Source organism: Porites lutea, chromosome 9 (assembly GCF_958299795.1).
Source record: "Porites lutea chromosome 9, jaPorLute2.1, whole genome shotgun sequence".
Classification (NCBI taxonomy): Eukaryota; Metazoa; Cnidaria; class Anthozoa; order Scleractinia; family Poritidae; genus Porites; species Porites lutea.
This window is the reverse complement of record NC_133209.1, coordinates 10,757,271-10,772,572: the sequence shown is the minus strand read 5'-3', so window position 1 is coordinate 10,772,572 and position 15,302 is coordinate 10,757,271. Positions and strand designations below refer to the sequence as shown.

At 38.0% G+C, this 15,302-nt stretch overlaps 1 protein-coding gene and 1 long non-coding RNA gene across 2 annotated transcripts; one reads left to right on the top strand and one right to left on the bottom strand.

The window, feature by feature from the left end:
* Positions 1-4,333: 4,333 nt before the first annotated feature.
* On the bottom strand, positions 4,334-5,048 carry LOC140948768 (uncharacterized). The gene is made up of 3 exons (XR_012167089.1): positions 4,748-5,048; positions 4,589-4,670; positions 4,334-4,444 (listed from the first exon to the last, which is right to left on the bottom strand). It is a non-coding gene; the product is annotated as an uncharacterized lncRNA (long non-coding RNA).
* Positions 5,049-6,789: 1,741 nt separating this feature from the next.
* LOC140947768 (uncharacterized) lies at positions 6,790-14,105 on the top strand. Its single transcript, XM_073396956.1, has 6 exons — positions 6,790-6,893; positions 9,883-9,983; positions 10,403-10,506; positions 11,811-11,923; positions 12,890-12,934; positions 13,884-14,105. Exons 2-6 carry the CDS (start codon positions 9,889-9,891, stop codon positions 14,019-14,021), a joined length of 495 nt encoding a protein of 164 aa, XP_073253057.1. The 5' UTR covers positions 6,790-6,893; positions 9,883-9,888; the 3' UTR covers positions 14,022-14,105.
* Positions 14,106-15,302: the final 1,197 nt, after the last annotated feature.

Here is a 15,302-nt window from a genome sequence, read left to right as displayed (position 1 = left end):
CTTGCGCTAACACACGAAGGATTTATGGCATTTTGATTAGGAAAATGTTTTCTTGTACATGTTTGCCAATTTTATTTCGAGGAATGGCCCAGAAACATTATAAAATCATGGTTTCGAAAAGAGATATTTGTAAACACGCGTAATCGATGCTAAATGTGTCTGGCATGTTTTTCATCACCAGCGGAGTTTCTTAATTACTGAATGGTAAAAGGCGTGAAATTCCTGTCACGCCTCCTGAACGCGAGCTGTAGCCTGCGTAGCTGGCGGTATTGTGTAGTAGTCGAGTGAGATTTGGCGGCGGAGCCGTTGTAATATAGTCGAGCGAGATTTGACAGCGGAGCCGACACGAGCGGCGAAGCCGCGAGAAATACCGCCTGCCAGAGAACCATGATTTTTCGAATGCCGCCCAGTTTTGTCACGTTAGCTGATCCCAATTAGGGAAATAAGCGTTGACAGGCTAAACACGACTCCTACGCTCGTTACAATGTGAAACGTGACCTTGTGAGTTTGCTTGAACAGAGGTTTTTTTATTTTCTCGGCTCTCGCTCGAAGGTTACTAGCACTACACAGTGCATGTATCATTCTAAACTTTGACTGAGTAAATCTTTTTTTGCAACACTAGGCTTAACATTAAAAGGTCATGAAGCTGGTTTGTTTATACATGCATACTGAGTAACCATTTCCGGTGGTTTATTCTTCTGTAGGTGTTCCTGATAGGATTTGATCTCAGATGCAGTTGTAAAGTGTTTTAATTTTCTTTGACCTTTGTTTCTTACGGCTAGATTAAGACAATTCCAGCGCTGTGAAGTTTAAAGACGCCATTTCGGCAATTTGGTCATCAATTATGCTCTTTCTAAAGCGGAAATCACAATCGCTTTACATGTACGTCTTCTCCAGTTTGCCATCTGCTCCCTAAATTGGGAAATATACGCGAAGGCTTATCTAACATGATTGACATATGTATGGCCCTCGACCAATCCGTTTCCCCGCACACTGGTGTGCGGACCATTCAAAATACCGGGGTTTTCTGGCAGGCGGTATTTCAACCGCCTCGTCCCTACTCCTTTTTTTTGGAACACGGCTCCGCCGTCAAAACTTTCTCGCACCCACACAATACCGCCAGCTACGCAGGCTACGCGAGCTGTAGTGATGTTATTACAGTCCCTCTATTTTTCTCGCTTCCTCCCATCCGCCCCCGCCCCCTAAGTAGTTTTGACACTCATGCAAGTTGGCAGCCTGTAACAGAAAGCGCTCGATCTCGATGATCTTACGGAAAAATAGAGGACTGTGAACAGTCTATATTTTGCTTAAAGTTGTTCGAAAGCCCGAAGAAAAGTTTAATTTTAAAAAAACATCCTTCTATTAGTAAATAACACTCAATAAAACTGTGTTAAAACAGAAATTAGAATATACCCTTTGTAAAATTTCACATAAACCCATCTTCAATAACACAGCAATTTTCACCTCATTTGTACGTTTATGCATCAGTCAATTCCACCTACGCCCAGCACCCCCCCCCCCTCCGGGCTACTGCAGGGCATTTGCCCGCCTTGGCAGTCCCGGGGGTGGGGCATTTGCAAATTTTGCACTGCCCGGGAACCGGGCATTTGCCAACCACCGGGCCATTCCCGAGCTTTTGACACGCACGCGGTTTCCTATCAGAATATAACTACAACGAAGGTTTTACTGGAAAAAAAGCAGATTGGGGAATCTGTCAAGGACAGGAATAAATTATAGAGGGTTGTAAAGGCATGTCCTCGATTTTACATGCATGTATGCATTTCTTCATTGCTTATCAAGCCAGAATTACGTTGTGAAATCGGAGCTATCGATGTGAATCAACGTTTTTTGGTTATTGAATCAAATTTCTGTTGATTTTATTTGAAGAACATCCTTTCATATCAAGAGAGGATAAAGGGGACAGAGAAGGCATCCCCCATACACACCCTATTCCATAGGTAATTCGTCTCGAGTTATTTTTAGAATCGGGATAAAGTTACCTCGCGCGCTGCGTGGATGTTTCGTGGAGGTTTCGCATGACTAAACGCCATGCGAAACATGTCGGGCGAAAGGCAATGAAAGCATAAAGAGATCGAGAGCATTTCTGAATATTGAAGCGAAATGAGTCGGCGCTCACCTGGGAGAAGGGGATCGCTCGACTCTTTGACAACCCGTGAAATAAGTTTAACTCGAAGTTATCGTAACCTCAGTGCTTTAATAAAATGAGAAATTTCGTCGGTCTATTGAAACCGGTCGTTTGTACCATAAAACAAGTAGCAAGTAATATTCATGTACATGTAATTAGTTTTTATTGTAGCTTTTATAAGTTGTTAAGCGCAACTAACAACTAACTAAATGATCCTGAGAGAATATTCACTGTGTTATGCATTTCCCTGCTGTACTGTTAGCTCTATACAAGAGAGGAAAGGCGATTCTTTTTTAATTTCCGTTTCGCTGACACAGCTTTAGCAGAAATCTCTCTTTAGTCGTTTTCGTCGACTAAACGAATAGCAATATTAGAGAGATTAAGATTCACGTTTACCGCAAACGGCAAACGTCAGACTCAAGTTGAGAATTTCTCAGAATAGAAAATAAGCAGATAAAAACAGTCCCGAACGATTCCCATGGTTAAAACTGGCTTAAAACTACTTATTTTTGCGTGGAAGCAATAAAGAGTAAACGGAAAATAAGGGGGAAACTTGGTCACGTGGTACAAATTTACGTCTGCCGTTTGGTGTAAACGTGGATCTTAATCTCTCTATTGTTCTCCGCGTCTTCCGCCATTTTTTTCTGCCTCAATTCGTGAAGGACGCGTGGCCCTGAGCGTGGGTCATCTACGCGGAACACATTCGCGCTATGTGATTGGCTGTTGTGTGATCCCCCTTGGGATCTGTGGTCTTAAAAATAACTCGAGACGAATTACCTATGGAATAGGGTGTGTATGGAGGATGCATTCTCTGTCCCCTTTATCCTGTCTTGTTCATATTTATAAAACTATTCATAAAAATAATATAACTTTATCATGTATCATGAAAGTTTCAATTTTTATTTTTATGAGCGGGGGTCGAACGCACTCGATCGCGTCTAATTTTATGGCTGACTGCACCTTTTATTGCCCCCGCAGGAATTTCGGCCAGAAGGCGAAATCCCGAGGAGGCACTCTAGTAACTTGCGCGTATATTAAGGAAAGTACTTACAGTTGAAATATACAGTCATACAGTCAAATATAGAAAAAATCTCGATTTCCTTGAACTGGGCCGCGAGGAATCGTTAGGTAATGATGACGTTTCTATTGTTTGCGCCAACAAGTACGAAATGGTTAGGATGACGTAAAGACTGAACATCCCAAAGGGACCGCTTAGCTAGATTTTGTGACATTTATTGTGCAGTCATACTTCGACACTCTTTTGCGTTACGTGTTATCAGTGACATTCTGTGGAGCAGTTGTTTCAGTGAAAGTTATGGACAAAAGTTTTAACGACACTCGTTAAGCGCAGAAGAAGTTATAAGGTGCGTATAAATTTGTATATATAAACACTTGAAGAATTTGCCAGACACGAGTTCACATATCTTAATGATCATTGGAAACCTTGCCAGACACTCTTTCTTTCTCTTTGACCGGAATAAGACTCAGCCCCAAACAAGCAAGACGCGTGAAGAACGGCTAGCTTCTCACTCGCAGAACGATGGACGATTACAGAAATTCGCCGACAATCAAATTCTGTGCTCACTTATTCCCTACTCACAGATGTCCTTCCGCTATAAAGTTTAAAATAAGACTAGAATTGATCAAACGTCCTTTTAATTTCTAAGGCTTCCTTTCCGGCAAATAAAATGAACTGAATGTAAAAAGTGAAAGAGAAATAGCGAAAAATTCACCTTCTTATTAAATGTTTTCTTATGGTTTAGAATAAACTATTCTCGAAACTGAGAATGTTTTGATCAAAGCTGTGTAAATCGACCTGAAACTGTGCATGGGACCTTGCGTTTCCTGTATTTATCTCACCTATTGTATGGAATATGTGTGAAAATCTTCCTTATGAATCGGTATGTTTCAAAGAGCTACACAACGAACAAGAATGCTATTGACCGACAATATACAGAGCGGGGGCAGCTGTAGTGTCAACTATTACTAGTAATTTAATACCGTGAAAAGCGAGACGAATGTCCACCCGAATCGGGAGCAATCGTACGAATTGAAACAGCTTCCTGAGGCCCTACTGTAAAAGATTACGAGACACTGACGAGAGCTGAGAGTTTTAAAATAATGCTTTTTACACCGAGAATATTTACTCACAGTCATTTATGCCGCCAACAGACAGCGGAAACAAACCTTGATGGACTTTACTTTTTGCACCAAAACATCCTGAAGGTTTTGTTTCATATCATCCACAATGGCACTTCCATTTTTCTCAATGACCGGCAATCCAAAAGAATTGTACTCCTGAAAGCCAAAAATCGTCAAAAGACAAAATTAACGCGTCAGGCAAGTGGTAAAAGCTAAAAGCATTGTATCCGCTATTAACAGTATACAGAAGTTATATAAAAGCGTGAGCAACGTTACGAAAAGCAAACAGTGCAATGCTACCTCTTGAAGTTTCTTAAATTTGGTCGTCTCGCTGAAAAATGTCATTATATCTCTTCCCGTCTTGTTCGCCCATGTCTTTACACTGTGAGGAAATAAAAGAAAATCCCCTCACATCTTGACATAGACTGAAATTTCACACGCCTTGAAGTCCCAACTTACTCGTCCAGCGAAAGTGTTCCAGCTGTTGTAGGCAACACACAAAAGACGCTGAAAAGAGCGAAAAGCCGTATTAATTTGATCGCCATGTTCAAAAGAGCCTCGCGTAGATTATTTATCCAAATTTAAATTCCAGGTCCACTTTGCGAGGAGAGTGCGTCTTATTAACATAGTGTTTGGGCTTCGCTGGCTGCCATAAATGCTTCCCAGAGACAAATAAGGAGAAAAAGTCATTCAATTGTAACGAATATTTTTTCATATGGCAGGTGTGTGAGGAAACGCCATTGGCACTGCATTGGTGGAAAAAGTGTAGGGCAAAATTAGCATTTGAAGATTGCCATGAAACCATATGGCACCGTAAATATCTGCCGAAAAGGAAGAAGAATAACAATCATAAATGTTGCTTTCTTTATATAACCAGGTATAACCTTGAATTTAGTACTTTTCGCACGTCAAATAATGATGTCGTGGGATATCATATCAAATTGTAGATATTTAAACGCTCTATTTAATCTAAGCTCTGTATTTTTCCAATGTCTCTTATTGTAAGGTTTCAAAACATGCAACACAGCGAGACTTGCTAAAATGTTTTCTCTAACAGGTGTGATTTTAAAACAACGCGAAAGTATGACTTAAACCTGTGCTACCGCTGAGTTCATACCAAACAAGCAGAGCTTCTCCAAAATCGACCGCCACAATCCGTTTTCTAAGGTATCCCACAACAGTATCTATAGCATTATATTTTTAGTCTCGTCTTTTGAATAAAGCTAACAAATCAAATTGCAATGTTACAATCACCGTGAAGCTTCATCACTCCAATTCTAAACTGCCGCCATTTTTGTTTTGGAAGGAACATTCCCCAGTCTTCTGGGAGGAGAATACGCGGAGAGGGGAGGACTGGGACGAGTTCCTCAAGGGAAGCACAACCGTATAAACATAATTTCAATCTACCTACAGCAGTTTCAGTTTCGTTCATTAATATCAAGCGATCAGATTTTCGGGAAAAGAATAATAATAGATTCATCTCCGGATTTCTTGCAGTGACAGAATGGAGACAGATATTTTTAAACTCCCCCGTCTTATAAAGTTATTTTCTACATTACTGAAGTTAAGTTACTTCTCTAGTTTTCATCGTGACGTAGTCTCTCGTCCTACCCCGATTTGTTTATTTTATTGTAAGTTATATGTCACCATTGTTGTCTAGTCATTCTTCTCAAACATGAAATGAAAATATGTCTTTCTTTCTCTCACCCCGATTAGTTCCTTAGCTTTTTGAGTGGGAACTGTTTATTTGTAATTGTCAATCAACACTGAGTGGATTATGAATTCAATCAAATTTCTTGTTCGATCTTGTCGTTGTTGCTGTTGATTTTTACACTTTTAGAGCTCCTTCACTTAGAAGCGTGGTTGGAACTTCTGAACCATATTAATTTCTGTCTCATATTCAAGTTCATTTTATTAGTATTATCTTTTTTTAAGGCCAACTTCTGTGTAGGGAATGCAAGACCTATGCCCTCCCTGCTGCCTATCTGAAAGAAAATGTTAATTTTAAAAAATCCGCGTCCACAAGAAAAATGAGCCGAGATTGCTGTTGCTGCTGAGTAGGGCAGCCGTTAAAAACTGTTGCACTATTTGCCTTAGAAGTGATTAACTGACTGATATAAAATATATTTATTTAACATGTTACATAACATGTTACATAACATGTTTTAACATGCTAAAAGTTCAGATGTATGAAGTTAATCAAAGTACTCAATTTATTTACTGTAAACAAAGCTCCAACGTGTCTTCCTTGTTATATCTCACCGCTACCAGGCTACAGTTATTGATCTATTAAAAAGCAGTTGTGAATAAAATAGTTGAATTCAATACGAGTCTTGGTAATACGTCGGGATGTCGATACTGGAAGGGCTTCCTTATTCACGTACACATGTGCCTTCAATTCTCCTATTCCATATTTGGGCAGAAAACTTTTTCATGCTTCTGATTGGACAGCTGCCCTTTGCAGCTGCCCAGACAAGTACAAACCTCGTTCCCAGGTCTTTCTTCCCCTGGGAACGAGGTTGAATCGAATGCTGACTCGCTCCTCGACATAACTCACAGTGTTTGCAGACTTGCTCCTCAACTTGGGCTTAAGATATCGATCAAGGTAATAAGATTTGCCTGCCATCGCTTAGCGTTGTTTGTAATATTTTACATATCCTTGCTTTCCACCGGGGTCTAAAGCTTCACAAACCACAAATAGTTCGTAAGTGTTACGTAACCCCATTGATAAACCACCCTTACTACTCTTCCGTTAGCTTTTTAACGTATTGACCGATGATCTGCATTTGTTGATTAACGGAGTTGAAAAGTACTGTAGGGAATTTAAAAATGGAAAATATCCGTCCCTAAGGTATTAAAAACCTGTCTTCGTTTATTTCGTGACCGATTTCGTAGCATTGCTTGCGGCTATTAATATTGCGGGGCTTTCACTCTTGAAGAGTCCGTCGTTGACGTTTACATGAGAATTTTTAAACTCTAGTCAATACACGTGACAAGAATCCTTAAGCTTATTTGGACAAGAAAGCGATCTCATTTAATGATCATTTAAAAACCATTATGTTGTCCTATTGATCACATTTACAAGTTTTATCGTTCAAAATTATGTAAACTTACTGCATTATTCATGTTCAAACCAGCCCAGTCAAAACCTCTGTGGGGACATTTCGTTCTTTATCCGCAGCCACCGTAAGGATGGCAGGTTTTTGAATAGGGAGGAATGGATGTTTTCTCCAGAGAAGACAGAGAAGCTGACAAAATGTGAACTGATAAGGTGCCGAGGAAAAATCAACCCCGCTGATCTCATTTTTCAGAGAGTGCCGATAGAGAATTAAGGGTTTGGATTCCATCCATCTTTGATTTTATCTGGAAAGGAAAGGATAACGTTAAACGCTCTGCACTTACTAGTGATATCGAAGATGGCGGAGTTAAAGCCCCACATTAAAATTCCATAATTGAAAGACAAAGAGTACTTTGCTGCAAGAAATTGTCAAATGATCAACCGAGTGGAAGGAAAACAATCCTATTATGACTTTGATTTGAAGAAATTGTCAATCAAATTACCAGCCTTTCATGAAGAATGCTTAAAATGTTTTGTAAAGTGCTCTGCTGTAAATAATTTAAATATACAGGATTTAAATGGAAAAGACTTGTCAAAAGTTATCTTATGGAACAACAAATTTATTTGTTTCGGTGACAAGTCTGTGTATTTTCGAAATCTCGCTTAGAAATTAGGGATCCTTTGAGTGGGTGATTTAATCTCAAATAAAAATGAACTTATAATCAAAAGTGAGTTGAGAGTCTTGCACCTTTTGCCCTTGGAAGCCTTTAGGCGACAGGTGACACACCATTCAATTTGCGTGATAAGATTAAGTTAAGCTTAAGTGGTCAAGTTATTTTACTTGAAAAAGCATATTCGAAAATTGTTTATGAAGAACTTCGAAACAGAATCGTCACTCCACCAACTGCTAAACTAAAGTTTAATGCTCATTTTGTTAATAACGCTTTGAATTGGAAAAAAATTATAGCTTGCCATATCGTGTTGCCGTGGATACAAAGACTCGCGAATTTCAGTATAAATTACTAAACAGATGCCTTGTGACAAATACCCTCTTATGCAAAATTGGTATTATATCATCTCCAGCTCATCTTTTATTGCTGGCAAAACAATATCTATACTCTTGTATACAGAACAAAATATTATTCTCCCTTCATTAGAGTTGTTAATTCCAAAATTAATACTGTTTTCTTAATCGTTTGGAATTCCTCACAGATAAGTGGAGAACTAATGTCCCGAACCAAAAAGCAGCCAACTGGAAATTGTTTACATGGAAAAGCATGTAAAATGGTGTCAATGCTTGCCCCTCATGTGCTCTCTCAATCTCTGTGTCTTTCAGTGCAAATGATGGTCCCACTTGGACATGTGTATAGTGAAGCTGTAGTTATACAGTTTATTCATCTAAGTACACAATCATTTAAAGTTTAATGGTAGCAGTGAACTTGGTTCTGAAGTGCAGATTGCTTTGCTTTAGCTGGAGTAATAAAAGGTTTTCAACACTTAACCTACCGTAAAATTCCGAAAATAAGCCCCTCCAAATATAAGCCCCCCCAAACCGGTAAATAATGCAAAAAACCCTCCATTAAATCGCCCCTCCAAATATAAGCCCCCCGGGGGCTTGTACTTGGAAAATTGCCCTCAAATACAAAGTAAAACATATCAAAAACAGTAAATTTACTTCCAACTATAAGGCTAGCCCAATCGATTTTGAAATGCAAACTTCCCTCCGTAGATAAGCCCCTTCGAATATAAGCCCCTCCAAAAATAAGCCCCTCAAAAAGGGCCTTTGAAAAATATAAGCCCGGGCTTATTTTTGGAATTTCGCTGTATCCTCCAGGACAGGAAATTGGAGATGTTAATTTAATTCCCTGATATGTTGTGGTGTGCAGCAGTTATGGCTGGCTGATGAATTTTCTTACTGTGGACTTACAGAGACTAGTATGACCATTTAATTAAACAATAGACTTTCTCTGATAGACACTCCTGAAGGTAGACATCAAAATAATGCAACAACCTCAAATTACTACGTTGATTTGCCATTTTGAGCTATAAGAATAACAATGCACACAATATTTCAATTAAATACATTTTTAACTGAATATTTATATATTCATCACAGTGTGTAACCTATTGCGATAATAAGAACATTTTTTAATATTCCCACATGAGTGACACAGTTTATTGGGTTCGCTGTGTAAAAATAACACTTGAGTAGAATGAGGAAAAACAATTATGATTGAAATAGTTTTTTCGTTTCTTGTCTTCCACAATTTTATTATTCATGATGGACTATGACAAATGAGTTTATTGAAGAGAGCTGATCATAATCGCAAGTCTGCTCTTATTAAAACACATCAACTAATTAAAAATATTCAGAGCACCCTTCCCCTGCAACACATTTTTGTTATCAGAGCATGTATATTTATATGGAAAGCTATTAAAATTTCACTTCTTTAAAATGAAATTGACATAGTTTTTTTTCTATCCTATAATATTCATTGTTAAAAATTATTTAGTCCTGATAATGCATTTATGACAGTCAGATATGTTGCAGTGCTATTGGTTATTGGTGTTCATGGCTCCACTCTCTGACTATGTGTGGTCGTTAAAGCCTTGTCCAGGTGACACTAGGGGTGACAGGTCAGTTATTATTATTATTGTTATTATGTCGTCGTTGTTGTTGTCAAACTCTCCTTAGCTTGAATTAGAGCGAGACCTTAAATTATTATGGAAATGATCGAAGTACATGCAGAGGGAGTAAAACTTACCAGTAATAAATAATATGTATTTTCAACTGAAATAATCACCTTGTTGTGACCTCTCCCCATTATTATTATTATTATTATTATTATTTTTCTCCCTATTATGGTAATTAGTAGGGGCATATTGTAAGCAATGGATACAAAAATAATGAAAATGATATTATTTATTTTTTGCAATAAATGAATTTCAATTTAATTTCAAACTTGCCAAACCTAAGCCTTTGTAATACCCTATCATGATAGCTGTGTCTTTGTCATGATGTGATTTACTTATTACAAAATTGCTTGGAATACTAGGCGTTGCAATCATGACCTCACACACAGAGTCTGTGCCCGCATAGGAGTTCCAGATACTTCATTTTGGAAATTCACAGGACAAACATCATGGTGTGGATCACCTAGTGAGTATAATATAGCCTGATCGAGTTAAACCAAGCAAACCCACAGTTCGGTCTACACATATATGACTTCTCCGAGACTTAACAGTATAGATCAAAACACTATAGTAATAATATTTGTTACAGTAAATAATTATTGGTTCAAACTAATCAGTTAATAACTTAAATTTGAGATTAAGATTTTCTTAATAAGCCTAGACTGTTCACAGTCGATCCCCTGTGATCCTTGTCGAGATCCAGCACTTTGCTTTCATGGGGTGACCATCTAGAATTCATATGTCCTGAGTCTAGCCTGGGAACGAGTGTCAAATGTCCTTAGGAGGCGGAGGACAGTTTGAGAGGAGGCGATACCCTTCCGCTATAAACCCTGGCGCCCACCCCCTCGGTACATATGAAACCAAGATGGCTACCAGTACGCAAAGCGCCCGATCTCGGCAGTCTTACAGAAAATTAGGGGACTGTGAACTGTCTAAAATAAGCTTTGTTCTTGGATTAAACAACTAAATACACTGGATGATCACTCTTAAACATGAACGCTCTTCCAGCCTCGTCTCGCTTGCTTGGAGATTAGATCAAGAGATGAGGATAAATATACGAAAATTCAAGGGCCTTGATTCCACAGAAATTACATCATTGCCATAGATCAAAAAAGTGAGTTACATTGCACATCATTTCAATCATCGCTGAAAATAAACCGCATGCTCATCACAAGACTCATTTGCATGCAATGAAAGTTTACAACATGTGACCAGTTAGTCTTTTGCTAATTAAGATTCTTCTTTTTTTTTGACCACCAAAGTGTTCACTTGTTCCAAAGTAATCAACTCTTTCAACCGATAGAATTCGTGGACAGACCCAATCCGGAAAAGTGCTATACCTAAGCTTTCTTCCCAAAACATGCGTGGCTTCGGTCACACAACAATACTTATTCCCAGTTTCCATGGTCTCCGTCAGGAATGCCTGGGACCGAAACAGTTGTTTTGTGTACTAAATACAAAGAAAAAAAATGCTTGCAGATTATGAGTCTTGCTGATCACGCAAGCAAGACTTTTAAGAGTAGCAGATCATGGAGAGCTACTCATGGGCCTCTTTGTTTCTTACACCATAGCTGGATTATATAACCAAAGCAATTCATTTGTTTCCTTTCTTATGCAATAAATACTATACATCAACAAGTCTTTCAATTAACATTTCACTGTACTCAAAGTTATCTAAACACTCATAATGTTGGTGCCTTTAAAAAGTAATTTGTTTTCCTTTGATCTGTGACCGCTTTTACATTTTTATGTTAATTAATGTACATGTAGGTTATTATGGCGATGAAAATGATGGCAAACCAAGATGTCCACCAAGTGAGCCCACCTGGTGTATTTGCAAGTGGGCAACTGCCAGTTGGATCAAGGGAGAAGGATGCAATAAGGTTTTTATTATTTTCTATTCAATTTTATAATTGGGGCGCGTGTGTATATGTGAAATAAAAATAATAATGATGATGATGATAAATATAATGATGATAATGGGTCTGATCTTTGAGCTGATCACATGAAAAATCTCAGTGCTCTGACAAATTTGTATATATATGTATATATATATTTATATCAGTAAAAATATATGTAATTAAGAAGTGGATTTAAGATGAATAACAAAAATAAAAAGAGAATGAATACAAAATTATTGACTATGACAAGTATTTTGTGAAGAGATTACTGCATGGACTTATGTTTGAAAGAACTTGAAGAGTTTGCTGAATGAATGGGTTCTGGTAATGAGTTGAAGCTGTGATTGGTCACTTAAATGAGAAGAAGATACGATGTTGATCTTAAGAAGCATGCAACCATCCAGGCTTTTAAATAACATAAAAGATCTGTTATATATGTTGTGGCTCAGTTATTAATCCTTGATTTAAATTTTGTTACCTTTTGTCTCTCGGTATGACATTAAGTATGGTAATATGTGTGGCAATGAGTTTGAAGTAAAGGAAAATAAAAACTAAAAGATAAAATGATTGAACCACAAAATATACACTAGTGCCTTGCTTGTAAGAGCAGGAGAATCCTTTGTAGAAAGGTAACTGCCATGACATGTATTAGCCTCAGGCACTGCCAGATCCAGCAGTATTTTTCCTGCTTGGGTGGTCTTCACAAACTTTACGATCTAATAAAGACTGGGTGTATGAAAGCTGGTTAGTACTTCAGTAAAGCCCTGCGTGGCTCCTTGTAGCATTTTGGGCCTGCTGTACTGATTTCCAGCCTGTGCATTAATTCATATGGCTTGTGGTCAACAAAAACTTAAAATGAATTTGTGGTTAAATTACTCAGTGAGTCAGTTTCCCTTGTAGTTCACTAATGCTAATTGTTAAGATTATTTTGTTTTTCTTTAAAAACAGAATATCCAGTTTGATTGTGAAGCCACTGATGTATGTGACCTAAAGGTAAATTGTCATAATATTATTCTTGTATCCCTTTATACTTTTCTTTTTTAAAATTAACAACATTTGGAAGAGAATTTGGAGAATATCACATTATGTCCTTCCAACAAAGACGTGCATCAGCACCACTCTTTATACTTTCTTTTTCCAAATTAACAAAATTTTGAGGAAAATTCACAGGATATCACAGTGTCCTTCTAGCAAAGACGTGCATCATGTTATAGAACAAGTGATCTGTTAATTTATAAAAAAAACCATAAAAAACCACTCCCTTAACTCTATTAGTCCTAATTATGAAGAACCTCAATAAATCGCTTTCAGCCTCGTGGTCAGCAGCTTTACAAATTGCTTGGAATAAAAGTAAGTTTTAACATGTGAAAAGAGTTCAATTCCTACAGGATTTTTTTGGTGCACAAACTTGGCCACCGATTCATTGTTTTGAACACAAATGTGGTCACCGTGACGTCATGTAAAAAAAATCTATTTTCTGCTTACAGTATCAATAGAGAGGTTAAGCATCACGTTTACGTCAAACGGCAAACGTGAATTTGTACCACATGATGAAGTTTCCGTCCCCATTGTCATTTACTGTTCATCATTTCTACACATAAATTAGTAGTTTCATGCAATTTTTTATCCATAAGAATTTTTTTAGCTGCTTTTATCTGCTCATTTTTTATTTTGAGAAATTCTCAGCGTGAATCTGATGTTTGCCGTTTGCGGAATCTCTCCAATGATCAAGAGAAAAAGTTATGAGAATTGATGAAATGATGGTCGAAGGGGAAATGATTTGATCTTTTACCAAATCTTGAACAAATGATAGAGATTAGTCTGTATGTGGATACTGGGGCTTAAAGTGTTAATTGACACCACAGATGTATTTGATAGGTAGAGAGGAACAATTGTGTTAAGTATAGTCCCCTAAGTAACTATCTCTTTGTCAAATTTCCAGGCCAGTTACAAAGATTTTAACGTCGATTTGAAGCCTGCTCATGACTGTATGATGGTGAAGTGCAAAAAAGAGTGGGAGGCCTGTGGCAAGGCTGCTCAAACTAGATCCTATCAAGGTCGAGATTTGTTGGAAGTTTGAATCTAGTTTTCTTAAAGAAAGCACGGGAATATAAATAACTGTGATATATTATTTGTAGCAAATAAAGTGAAAAAAGTCAGAGAAGTCTCGTGTCATTTTATTATGAAGTTATTCAACTAGCAAACTATGTATTCTTGCAAAAATTCATTCTTACCTCCAAGGTTTAATAACAATTTCTCTCAAAGCAATCAATTCCACTTTTACAATACAAGAAATTCCCAGGCCTACCGTCTACCGTATTGTCGTACAAACACTAAGAAGTTCTCGCCCTTTTTTCAAGGACCTAAGTTTTTTAATTCACTTGACAACGAGGTCATCAACTCTCAATCCCTTTCCTCTTATAAGAAAAAACTGACGATTAAATTATTGAGTAAGTATGAAAACAGTTCATAAATCTTTCCATCTTCGACTTTTCGCCATCTTTTCTTTAATTGATGTGAAACAGCTCTAGCCCGTAGTTCGAGGAAGCTCAACCTCTCATAAGCTCTTCATGTTATTGACGTTATCAAATATTATGAGGCATTCTCAAGTATACAACAGACGATACTGTAGTCTGGTTCTTACCTACCTACATTTCAAAAGGACAATTTACAGTTGTGTGCAAAGCACCTTAGCCTGCGTAGCAAGCGTTTCCAATCGAGAAACGGAAGTGTGGAAACGCTTGCAACGGTGAAGGCTACACCTTAGCCCAAAAGTTAGCCCTTGAGTGGAAGTGAGGCTAGGGATAACTCGATCTAAGGGTGCTTTCCATCTGCCAGACCATTCCTGTCATAGTGAGAATTTCATTTTTATCAAAACTATACAGTCAGATCAGTCAAATCCTAAAAAGTATGCGCGGAGTAGTTGGTTTTTCAGCAAAAGCTCTTGCGGAAAGCCTACTTCATCGACGAAATGACTGGTTCGGCCATAACCTATGTGTAACCGCACGCTCCCCCCGACGAAGGAAAAACGGAGCGGGGAGGGTGCGGTTACACGGAGGCAAGTCCGGCCAGTTCTGACTTTAGGAAAGCGCTCTTAGTTGACGGAAAACCAACGCGATGAAACTGCATAGCAATATGGTAGTCCCATAAAAGTATTCCTAGCTCATCCAGAAAGCAACTGTTCTTCCATTAACTCACAGAGTTAAACGTTTGTGACATCTTATACTATCCAATGACACTGAAAGCAAAATGACTGTTTTGTACAAAATTCAAAGAAGCAAATATTACCTAAAAATCTGTTACTGACTCGAAAGAGGCTAAAAGTTTTAGATGACTTCTCCATTCACGTCAGATTTTGGGG